Consider the following 13,059-nt stretch of genomic DNA (forward strand, 5'->3'; position numbering starts at 1 on the left):
ATAGATACAGGGTGTGATAGATATAGGGTGCATGATAGATATAGGGTGTATGGTAGATATAGGTTCATGATAGATATAGGATGTATGGTAGATACAGGGTGTATGGTAGATATAGGGTGTGTGGTAGATATAGGATTATGATAGATATATGGTGTATGGTAGATATAGGGTGTGTGGTAGAAGTAGGGTTATGATAGATATAGGATGTATGGTAGATATATGGTGTATGGTATATAGAGGGTGTATGATAGATATAGGGTGTGTGGTAGATATAGGGTGTATGGTAGATATAGGGTGCATGGTAGATATAGGGTTATGATAGATATACGGTTTATGGTAGATAGAGGGTGTATGATAGATATAGGGTGATGATAGATACAGGGTATGATAGATATAGGGTACATGATAGATATAGGGTGTATGGTAGATATAGGTTTATGGTAGATATAGGGTGTATGATAGATATAGGGTTATGATAGATATAGGATGTACGGTAGATACAGGGTGTATGGTAGATATAGGGTGTGTGGTAGATATAGGATTATGATAGATAGAGGGTGTATGGTAGTTATAGCGTTATAATAGTTATAGTATGTATGGTATTTATATGGTGTATGGTATATAGAGGGTGTATGATAGATATAGGGTGTATGGTAAATATAGGGTGTGTGGTAGATATAAGGTTATGATAAATATAGGGTGTGTGGTAGATATGGGGTGTATGGTAAATAAAGGGTTTGTGGTAAATAGAGGTTTATGAGCGATATAGGGTGTATGGTAGATAGAGGGTGTATGATAGATATAGGGTTATGATAGATACAGGGTGTGATAGATATAGGGTGTATGGTAGATATAAGTTTATGATAGAGGGTGTATGGTAGATATAGGGTGTATGATAGACAGAGGGTCTATGGTAGATATAGGGTGTATGGTAGATAGAGGGTGTGTGGTAGATATAGGGTGTATGATAGATATAGGGTGTATGGTAGATATAGGGTGTATGGTTGGTATGACTCTGGCTGCTGATATGGGACAGTGGAGGCTGATCCGATGCCATCAGCTCCTTCCACTCATAAACTGTGTATTATATTACATTACTGTCTAATGCAGAGCAACTTACACAGCTTTTTACACAGTATTTGCATTGCATCCATCCTAAGCAGGTTCGGACCTGGTTAGTACTTGGACGGGAGACTGCCTGGGAATACCAGGTGCAGTAAGCACTATGGGGTGACATAACTCAGGAGGTAAGAGTGATTGTGTGCCAGTTGGAGGGTTGCTGGTTCGATCCCCCGCCCTGGGTGTGTTGAAGTGTTCCTGAGCAAGACACCTAACCCCTAATTGCTCCCAACAAGCTGATTAGTACCTTGCATGGCAGCCTTTCACTGTTGGTGTGTGTGTGTGTGTGTCTGTGTGTGTGAATGAGAGGCATCAACTGTAAAGTGCTATATAAATGCAGTCCATTTAATAATAATAATAATAATAATAATAATAATAATCACCACCATCATTATCATAATAATTGTGAAATTAAAGGGTTATCATATTAAATGAAATCATATTTTCATAGTTTAATTGATGTCAAATAATGTGAATAACTTTTTCCAGGTTCAGAAAAGGTCTAGAAACATTTTGTAACTGATTTCACTGTCTGAGTGGTACGGATAGCTGCTTCTGAGGGGACGCAGTGGCCAACTGCAGATGCACTGAAGTTAATCCTAGTAGCACGCGCAAATTAGCCTGCGCATCCTGCCGCCGCTGTGCACATGCCGTCGTCGCCGTTTCTGCTAAGTTTGCAAAGTTTGGTGCTGGCACCGTGCCCGCCTATGGCAGCGAATCAGTGCCCCAGAATAAAGACTTTGAGAGGGGAAGAGCTCCGATTTAAACCCGCCTTCCGGCCAGACCTCATTGTAGCAACCCCCCACCGCCACCACCACAAAAAAGACATTGCATTTTCTCCCCTCTCCTTCCCACTTTCAAAAAACGACCCTCCAGTCTGGAACCATGAATCTCCCCTCGGGATGTTTGCTTATACTGAGCAGTCTTCGCGTGTTACTGGCGATCGATTTGGACGAGGTAGAAACAAGTTACTATGTGGAGCCTGCGGACACTGTGGATGCAATTGATTACAAGGATCCCTGCAAAGCTGGTATGGCTCTAAAAAGTTACACTTTCTCGTTTAGTTGGAAAGGAAACCGTAAACTGAAAACATAGTAATATCTGAAATCTGTGGCGAAAAAAGGACGCAATTTCTGAAACTGACGGGAAAATACGTGGCTTTACCGGGATAAGCAAAGTGAAGTGAAACCAAAAGCTAACTGTCACATTATGCTTCCTGTGTTTGTGAAGCAGCATATATAGGTGATAACTGCAGAGGGCCGATTTGATTGTAGGCTGATACTGCATATAAATGTCTCGCATGCCTTTACACACCATTCAGAAACATGAAAGATTTTGACATCGGGACTTGCTTGGTTTTATGGGCTTGGGGAAAAGTGAAGTTTGTACAATAAACTGATAGCAATAGGCAGGCGGTATAGCCTACATCCTTAAAAATAGTGGAACGGACATGTCTTTTGTTAGAGCTTACCGCAAGGCTAAATGTATGCTTTGTAGAGTACGAAAACAGTTGTCAAAAAGGACATCTTACGACTCGAAGACCCTGTGAACATTTCTGTGGAGAAAAGACGGTTAAATGCCGTCGAGGCGTTCAGGTGAAAGCACGGCTTCAATTTGGTTGAGAAGTGAAGGTTTTCTAGCCAAATATGTATGTTATACCCTATCCTGGCAAAACATGAGCTGTATTGGGGTTAACCCAGTCTGTTTACGTCAAACGTCTCTGAACTTAGATTCTCACCCGTCTGGACATCAAAAAGCAGTCGAAGTTATCCCTGTTTTGACAGCAGTGATCGGCTGTACTCAAAGAGAGACGTTAGTTTTGTAGTTTTACCAGCAGGTTTGCATTTCGTCATGAATGTTGTTTCCATCCTCCTACATATTAATAACAATAATAATTAACTTGCTGTAGGCTGCCGTTTCCTCGAGCATTTTGTGGAAACAACTGGCTGATAAATGCGGACTATGGTTGATGTGTTTTGTGTCTACAACATGCGGCGGAATGCACTTTTCTAATTCATTTGAACAAATGACTGGCACCCACCAGCAGCTGCTGGCTGCTGTAAACAGGAGGGCATTCACACTATAACGGTAATGGCTCTTTGTCCTACACTCTAATCTTTGTGATAGCGTATTAGGCTACTCACTATTAGTCATATATCTATCAAACCATGTATGCGCATTTTTGAACTTGTGAATAAGAAAACGCCAAATTAAAATTTAAAAAAATATAGGCTATAAAAAACAAAACAGATATCGTAAAAACATTTTTGCGCTCGCATGAAGTAGCCTACATTTTGAGGTTATTCGATGCAGAAGTTCGATAAATAGCGATGGAAACTGAATTTGTACACATGATGTAGTGATCGTGTGTTTCCTTTGTCAACGAATGGCCAGATCGTGCTGAACTGTAGATCGAACGTCGTTTTAGACAATCTGACATTTTGCACCCAAAGACTGTTCGTAAAGTTCCTGACCACCAGCCAGAACTGCTTTTACACGTCTTCGTTTCCAAGAGTACGGCACCTGTCGTGGTCAAGTCGCCGCTGTCGGGAAACAAGAAATATTAGGATAAGGATAGTTTGTAGGAAATAGTTATTATTTATTCCCCTATAGCAAGCAGTTCGTGAAAACCCCTCTAAATGTGGGATGTTTCGCTGACGTGCACAAAGTCCGTTTTTATTCGCTGAAAATGAGTTTATGGAAACGTATCTGATTCGCATTTTTGATTGTCCAATTTTCAATAATGTGCATAAAATTTTCAAAGGAAAATTTTCAATGTCGGGCAGACAACACAAAATGTATGTGTGCGTATGCAGCAATATAGGTATTGGAACAAATTATTCGCTGTAAAAATCCTCAGTTGGTGCACAAAGTAGCCTAATGAGGAAGCTCATATGTGCGCATGTCTTCGCCTGTACGGTTTCAGATTTATGTTGTGTTTTTCTGCTTCCACAGAGTTCCCTAGCTATTTTTGGCAAGCTGCTAACTCTGAGAGATGCTCTCTGTACCCCACTGGACAATACCCTGAGGTTCAGGGGTGGCTTGTCCACACTCCTTGGCTCGGATTTGGGCCAGCTGTCCCCTTGACGGATCATGTGATGTTCACTTATGGTGCTTTTGAACGCTGGAAAAAGGTCTGAGAGAGCGAGAGAGAGAGAGAGAGAAAGAAAGAGAGAGAGAGAGAGCAGAGCGAGAGAGAGAGAAAACAGAGAGAGAGCAAGAGAGAGAGAGAGAAAGAAAGAGAGAGAGAGAGAGACATCTTTTTTGTGACAAGTGTAAACTGGGAAAACTGCGGACCGAGAATGCAGACTGCCATTCTCTGGACACGGAGGGCTTTTGGCCTTAAAACCCCTGTTGAACCTTGATTCATTAGGCTGTACTCAGCTCCCACTGTTGTTCTGCCCTCCCTCATTAGTCTGCCTCATTAAGATGGGTTTAACTCTTCCTGCTGGTTTGCCACCACCTGCTTGGAGCTAATCCAAAGTACAGGGGGAGAAAACTGTCAATTTCTGCCACTGACATTAGTGGAGGCTTACTTTCTGTCAGATCACTTTGAGCAGCAAGTAAGTGTTGTTGTTGTTGTTGATGATGATGATTCTGTAGAGAAATGCAGGGCTTTCATTCAAAAATGGCCTTATGATCAAATCTTATCTTACATAGTGGCTTTTTCTGAAAACCACAACTGAGTGGTTATTTATAACATCCAACTTGGCATGGCTATGATTGTATATGATCGAATCTCTACTCGTTTATACTAGAGCAGCGCTACTCAACTTCAGGGTGGTATAGTTATGCTATGAAGCGAGATTATAAGGGTAAGTGAGCTAACTTAAGCTTTAACCCTGGGTTTACCATATCATGATGCTGAATCACTTTTAATGGGTGTATATCGTCAAGGTAACTCATGCTGCACGGCTAACCTTGGCCGCGTTCCTCGTATGTGGAGAACTCTGCTGGGTAAGTTTCTGGGTAACTTGACATAAGCACAGAATTTTCTGCTCCTCAAAGCAAGCTTGAAATTTGCTAAACCAGAGCAGCAACTCCTTTATCTTGACCTGCAATTTTCTAGGCTTAGTCTGAGTTGGCTGGATAATGATCCTGGCTATTTAAGCTTATATAAGCATATATATTGTAATTTAGTAACTAAAGGAACAATTTAAATGTAAGAAAAGGGAGGCTGCACTGGGTCTTTAATCATTTGAGTCCTCTGTACTTCATTGGCTGCTCCCTGTTAAGCAGTACAATACCTCTTGTACCCCTTGTACAATGCCCGGATGCTTCTGGCTCCTAAAATCCAAATAGTTTTTCAGTTGTTTTTCAGTACCACATTTGGCAAGTCCTAAGGTCATTATGAACTCTTCTCCCCTGCCTGTTTTAATGACACTGCATCAGCAGGGGTTGGACTCCTGCAGCGAAGTTATTGCGCTAGATGCATTGGCCACCGTACAGTGTAGGTCATTAGGCTAAAAGTAATTAGCAGTTACTTCAGTTGAGACGGAAAATAGTCTGTCGTTTGTAAAACCAGGATGTGCACAATGTACTCCAGAGACTCCAAAGCCTGAACATTTGAATATTCCCACATGGTGAGAGGGGCAGCACTTAGAATAGCACGTGTCACTCAGTCTTTCTTTTTGGAACCTGCTGCACTCATGCACTGAAGAACATTCCTGGGGAGTGCTGCTACTCTAATGTGGGAACATTCAGGTTACCCTTTGGACGACCATCAGTGGTCAACGTGAAGCTGCTAACTATGGTTCCACAACAAGCAGTGGCTGTACAGTGGGCTCAACCACCTCTGCTGAGGGCACGAGCAGCAGTGTCACCACATGTCCTGCAACTTTAATAAACAAACAGAAACGCCACTGAGTTTGGCCCTGTAAAGCTTCCAGACTGCAGGGTTCAGCTGCTGCACAAGTCCGTTAATTCTTTTACTGACTTTTTAGTCCAGTTTTTAACATGAAGAGAAAATATCTGAGTGGTGCCCCTAAGAACAAAAAACAAAATGCAGAGCTGAATAAAATGAAGCTATCGAAAATATAATCGCTCACTAAATCATGTCAGACAGTGAGTTCATGGTTTATTTCTCAAGAGGATGAGTAAAAAGTCTCTCATCGGTGCCCAAAACCAGTGAAAAGAACATTATCTGATCAAGTTAAAGCTAAAATACTGAAAATAAAGTAATCATCCAGCCAGTAAGTCAGCCAAGCTTCCAGATCGACTGACAAAATGCAGATGCAGGTAGGCATACCTTTGCTGCAGTAGGCTGTCCTGAGTTTCCTAGGTGATCGCTTTCCATAGCACACTAAGGTCGGAAATTAAGGAGAATAAAACAGGCTCAATTGCTAAGCTGCTGTATTTTAAGCACCACTCCCTTCTGCTTCAGTTCTCCTGATGCTGCCACATTTCATCTCTTTAACAATTAATGTAACTGTGGCTTCTACAGAGATCATTTGCACCATGTCTCAAGACAGACTGTCGGGGTTCTCAGTAGGCTACTCCATAGGCTATGTCGAAAACGGCCTGGCCAACAAGCTGGACCTACAAGCCGTGGTTAAAAGATTTGCACAAAGAAAAGCAAGGCGACAGTCCCTTAGGGCAATAGTATAGACAAGCAGCAAGACAGGACTACAGGAATCTCTCAAGTGGGAGTGTATTGATTTCATTCATTTATATTTACCTTGATTGTATTGCTTTGCAGCCCATTTTTGTAGGCTAATGGCCAGCAAAAATGGGGGGGGGGGGGGGGGGGGGGCACACGCAGGGGGGACATTGCAGGGGTTAGAGATACTACACTATGCCAGTGGTAAAAGCAATCAACTCCTTAGATAAAGGCGTCTCTATTCCTGGAGGGTCCCATAGGGCTCAGGGGTCTAATTGCAGGGCAGAGATTATTTAGAGACATAATAAATCCCCTGGCTTTCTCCATGGGTAGTCAATGTCTATGTTCTGACAAAGATATAGATTCTCAATGGAGGGAATACAGTGCATATGCATGTTTCTGAGTCCTAAGTGTCCATATCCATTTGTCCCTTAATTATGGGACAGTGATAGGCCTGAGTAATTATTGAGTTTATAAATAAACCTTGGTGTGATTGCTTCAGGCAAGATTTTTTAAAATCCTGTATCAAGCTTAAAGTTTAGGAGCTACAGAATGTGCAGTTTCTTGTTATAAATAAACTGTGGGACCATTAGTGAGGGAGTAGATTTGTTCTTTGTGAGTGGCAAGACAAATAAGGCATTATCTAAGGAAATGACACAATCAGCAGTTTTTGCCAGTGCTCCTTCCTGGCTTCATTGGCAGCAACTGCTTTGCTTTGTGCCATTATGATTATGTGTCCATTATATCAATGTTATGGCAGCCGGTGCTCTCATATGTATTCAGAGCAAGCTCTATCCATGTGGAAAATACAGTAAATAAGCATTCTTGATATACACTTTAATTATACTTACAAGTGTTCTACATATAAAATAGTATCCTTCAAGCACACTTTAGCATACTGTTTTTTCACATGGGAATTTTCTATTCTTTCTGGCATTAGACAGCACCAGCGATACAGGAACATGTCATTACTGACAGGATCTATTGGTGAAAGTCTAGCTACAGTGAGCACCATAATTCATTGGACAGTGACACATTTTTTGTTAATTTGGTTCTGTACTCTAGCACTTTGTGTTTGAAAGGATACAATGACAATGAGGTTGAAGTGCAGATTGTCAGCTTTAATTTGAGGGAATTTTCATCCATGTCGGATGAACTGTTTAGAAATGACAGCACCTTTTGTACATGGTCCCCCATTTTAAGGTACTACAAGTATTTGTTGAATTGGCTTCACAGATGTGTTTCATTAGGCAGGTGTATTCATTTGTGTCGTTAGTGAATGCAGAAGAGAGCTGTTGATGTCTAGTCTTGATTCTGGACTTTGCAATTGCCTTTGGAGATTGTTGTTGTGGTGTGACAACATGAGGAAGACAGCAGTGTCGATGGAAATTAAGCTGGCCGTCATAAGGCTCAGAAATGAAAATCAATCAATCAGGAACATTGCAAAATCTCTGGGCATGCCAAAGTCAACAGTTTGGTTCATCATTAACAAGAAAAAAACAACTGGTCCACTCAATTATGTCAAAAGACCCGGCAGACCGAGGAAGACCACTGTAGTGGATGACCGAGAATACTCTCTATGGTGAAGAAAACCCCCGACAACAGCCCAACAGATCAAAAACACTCTCCTGGATGCAGGTGTTAGATGTGTCAAAGTCTACCATACGTAGAAGACTACACCAGCAGGACTACAGAGGGTACACTACAAGATGCAAACCACTGATAAGCCTGAAGAACAGAAAGGCGAGATTACAGTTTGCTAAAAAGCACCTAAAAGAGCTCCAAGAGTTCTGGAACAAAGTCTTGTGGACAGATGAGACAAAGATTAACATGTACCAGAGTGATGGAAAGAGGAAAGTGTGGAGAAAAAAAGGAAATGCCCATGATCCAAAGCATACCACCTCATCCGTGAAGCATGATGGAGGGGGTGTTATGGCTTGGGCCTGTATGGCTGCCAGTGGAACACTTGTCTTCATCGATGATTTGACTGCAGACAGAAGTAGAACAATGAATTCTGAAGTCTACAGAAATATTTTATCTGCTCCGATAAAACCAAATGCCTCCAAACTCATTGGACGGCACGTCATCATGCAACAAGACAATGACCTGAAACATACTGCTAGAGCAACGAAGGGGATTTTGACGGCCAAGAAGTGGAAAATCCTTGACTGGCCGAGTCAATCACCGGATCTGAATCCAATTGAACATGCATTTTACATGCTGAAGAGGAGACTGAAGGCAAAAAGTCCCCGAAACAAGCAGGAACTGAAGATGGCTGCAAATACAGGCTTGGCAGAGCATCACCAGGGAAGATACCCAGCGTCTGGTGATGTCTATGTGTCACAGACTTCAAGCAGTCATTGCATGCAAAGGATATGCAACTAAATATTAAAAATGATTACCATATTCTACATTATGTTAAACTGTCCAATATTTTTTGATGCCCAAAAATGGGGGGGACTGTGTACTATAATTTCTAAACAGTTCATCCAATATGTATGAAAATACCCTCAAATTAAAGCTGACAGTCTGCACTTCAACCTCATTGTCATTGTATCCTTTCAAACTCAAAGTGCTAGAGTACAGAACCAAAATAACAAAAAATGTGTCACCGTCCAATTAATTATGTTGCTTACTGTATGTGTACTGTTAAGTGAACGTGCAAGGTCAATCTCATTGTTGATTGGTTCATGATGTGAAGAGCCTGTCTCTTTGATTGGTTCATTCTGTTTTGAAAACAAGAAATTGGGCCAAATCCCTGGTCTTAGAACACAGAATGTATGGTGTTTATGGTGCTGGATTTCTCCCACAGCAGCTCTTTCTATGATTGCTACCAATTAAGCGTGACTGTTCCCTGATATCTTTATTTAAAAAAGTTACCTTCTGCAGCTTTAATTCATGCTATTTATTGGAATTCACTGTATGCGGAAACTTTGGCAATACAAAATTTCATACAGAATTATTCTCAAGTGCAATTTCGATCCTTGTACCTTAGAATAGCAATAAAACACTAGCACCACTAGTACCACCTTGGTATGGCACATAATTAGCCAGAAACTCTGCTGAACAGAGAGAGAAAAAACTCCTCCTTTCCTCCAGTGCCTACAAGCTGCTACTTGCTGATAATGAACTGACAGAAATATATTATGCTATGCTGTATTTTAAAAATCAATCATGACAACAGAGTGGTTTTCAAATGTTTATTTAACAGGCCCACTCAATAATCCCAGGCTCAGAAATATTTAAATCCTGGCACCACCAGCGGTAAGGCCCGCAATTTTAATCTAGGGAATGTTATTTGTAGTTTTTATATTATCATCACATTTAATTGGAATGGCTGGTATGCCATCCGCTAAGTTACACCTTGGTGGAGCGGCATGCCCCACACCTACACAGCACCGACAGTTGATTTCTGTACCTTCTGACCTCATGTAAACACACCGAATTCAGATACAACTTCACACATCTATACAATATTTTGCACTTTTTTCTGACCTCAGTCTTACTCCCTTACTCACTCTTTGCTTGGCCACTGTATGCATTTTAACAGCATCGTTTTAGCATCAGTAATGGCAAAATCCAAAGGTTATACATTCCTATTTACACCAAGCCCAATTTAATGAAAACTGGTTGAGAAATAAGCGTAACCTGTGCTCTGTGAATACACTACCATTTGTTTAGATGTGGATCTTGGCCGCCCCAGTATGGTGGCTGTTCAGATGCGTCTGAACTGGGTCGGCGAGGCATCTAGATTATCATATCTATGTATAAGACAGGCTGTCTGTCATGACAGAGAAGTTTTCAGCAACCTTTGACCTCAGCAGCCAATGGTAAAGTAGTTAGTGAGGAGGTGTGGCACAAATTAAAAAAATTAAAATAATAAATAAATGAGGTGTGGTCATGGTTTGTAGCTGTGCTTGCTAAGACATACTACATTGTGCTTGCCTGAAGGTACGCATTGTTTAAATTCACTGTGATGCCTGCCAGGAGGGGTACTGAGGAAAATAGTTCTTCTCCAATTTCTTAGCTCATGTCAGAACATTCTGCTGTCTTCCAAAGCCTGAATTTTCTTCAGGACCACGGACAGCATCAGCCTTACCTACCGGCATGTTCAGCTGAAGCTGTACCTACAGGAGCACACAGCTGAAGCTGAACCTAGAGCCATGTTCAGCTGAAGCTGTACCTACAGGAGCACACAGCTGAAGCTGTACCTACAGGAACACACAGCTGAAGCTGAACCTAGAGCCATGTTCACCTGAAGCTGTACCTAGAGGAGCACACAGCTGAAGCTGTACCTACAGGAACACAGCTGAAGCTGTACCTACAGGCATGTTCAGCTGAATCCTGTACCTACAGGAACATACAGCTGAAGCTGCACCTTCAGGAACACACAGCTGAAGCTGTACCTACAGTAGCACATAGCTGAAGCTGAACCTAGAGCCATGTTCAGCTGAAGCTGTACCTACAGGAGCACACAGCTGAAGCTGTACCTAGAGCCATGTTCAGCTGAAGCTGTACCTAGAGGAGCACACAGCTGAAGCTGTACCTAGAGGCATGTTCAGCTGAAGCTGTACCTACAGGCATGTTCAGCTGAATCCTGTACCTACAGGAGCACACAGCTGAAGCTGAACCTGCAGGAACACACAGCTGAAGCTGTACCTAGAGGAGCACACAGCTAAGACTGAACCTAGGGCCATTGTCAGCTGAAGCTGTACCTACAGGAACACACAGCTGAAGCTGTACCTAGAGGAGCACACAGCTGAGGCTGAACCTAGGGCCATTGTCAGCTGAAGCTGTACCTACAGGAACACACAGCTGAAGCTGTACCTAGAGGAGCACACAGCTGAGGCTGAACCTAGGGCCATTGTCAGCTGAAGCTGTACCTACAGGAACACACAGCTGAAGCTGTACCTAGAGGAGCACACAGCTGAGGCTGAACCTAGGGCCATTGTCAGCTGAAGCTGTACCTATAGGAACACACAGCTGAAGCTGTGCCTACAGACATGTTCAGCTGAATCGTGTACCTACAGGAGCACACAGCTGAAGCTGTCCTATGGGAACACACAGCTGAAGCTGTACCTACAGGAACACACAGCTGAAGCTGAACCTGCAGGAGCACACAGCTGAAGCTGTACCTACAGGAACACACAGCTGAAGCTGAACCTAGAGGCATGTTCAGCTGAAGCTGATGGGTAAACAGCCCTCTTTGCTTTGATTAAGCCAACCCACCTGTCATTATATGACAATCCCCAAGTGGGTACATCACAGGAAAAGCAGAAATCAGCCCTGTGGCAATTGTAACTGTACTTGTAACCATGATGGATTAATCCAGTTTTTATCCCTTTTACCCTTGAGCAAGGTCCTTAACCAAAAATATTTTCCAAATTTCCAGATGTTCAGATAGGCATTTTGTGAAAAACGAATTCATGTACACTACCTTAGGGGATCTTTTTCTTAGCTGGTAAGTAGCATTATACAATATATTCTTTCTACCTAACCTTGGCCGGATTTCTTAACATTCATGAGTAAATTTTGTGTTCCCCTGTATCGTTAACATAGCTTACATTTGTCTGTTTAATCAGATTTCACAAAAGCAAATTAATGTAATCATGCATGTCTGTCACAAACAGAATAGTCGTGAGCAAACTGAGTGGTTTCTGTTTATTAAAGGTAAATGTGGTCAGGGGTTTTTTTTATTTCATTTTATTTTTAGTAGCCCCACAGGGTTACTAAAAACCACTGGCAGTTGTTTTTATACAGTGTTTAGAAACTGGAGACTGGAAGCAAGATAATATGTGATAGGAGCCAGAAAATCAGACTTATGTCCAGGAAAGTTGATTTTGATTTTTTGTAGCATAAGCAAGCGAGAAACAGAGTTTCAAATAGATGTATCATACATGGAGATTGGACAATTATTGAGGAAGTTGTGTTTTTTTGAAGTTAGAAATTTATGCTGAATGGGCTGCCAGAAAACCAGAGATTTACACTGCCAAAGATTGACAAGGGATTCCCACACATTTATGACATATTTCCTTAGCAACCATGTGTTTAAATAGATACCAGTTACACCAAATTACACATAATGCATTGTGGTGGTATGTTCTACCTATTTGTTGTTGAATGCATGGAATACAAATACTTAAACTGCTTAGAAATCAACTTTAATGTAGGTTGAAAGCAGAAGTTGGGATTCTCACTGCCTCTTGTTCACACCCACTCTGACTTTGAATTCATTTATGCAGCCTTCGTCACACCCTACCTTGAATAATAATGATGCCTTTGACAAGCTGTTAATAGCTGCTCTCCTACTACTCACCAGTGAAAAGAATAGTACTTAAAAG

The 13,059-nt window shown here is 41.8% G+C and overlaps 1 protein-coding gene across 3 annotated transcripts in view; it reads left to right on the plus strand.

Moving 5' to 3' along the window:
* The first annotated feature begins 1,896 nt into the window (after positions 1-1,896).
* The window catches only part of LOC118213089 (bone morphogenetic protein 1-like), a 64,623-nt gene continuing 53,460 nt past the window's right edge, over positions 1,897-13,059 (plus strand). For 2 of the 3 annotated variants that reach the window (XM_035391753.1, XM_035391754.1), the window contains exon 1: positions 1,897-2,149. In XM_035391753.1, the coding sequence (XP_035247644.1) occupies positions 2,005-2,149 (145 nt within the window). In that variant the 5' untranslated portion in view covers positions 1,897-2,004. Of the gene's footprint in view, positions 2,150-3,036; positions 3,208-13,059 lie in introns of those variants that run through there. The other variant, XM_035391755.1, reaches the window with a different exon arrangement.

This window comes from Anguilla anguilla, chromosome 14 (genome assembly GCF_013347855.1).
Source record: "Anguilla anguilla isolate fAngAng1 chromosome 14, fAngAng1.pri, whole genome shotgun sequence".
Classification (NCBI taxonomy): Eukaryota; Metazoa; Chordata; class Actinopteri; order Anguilliformes; family Anguillidae; genus Anguilla; species Anguilla anguilla.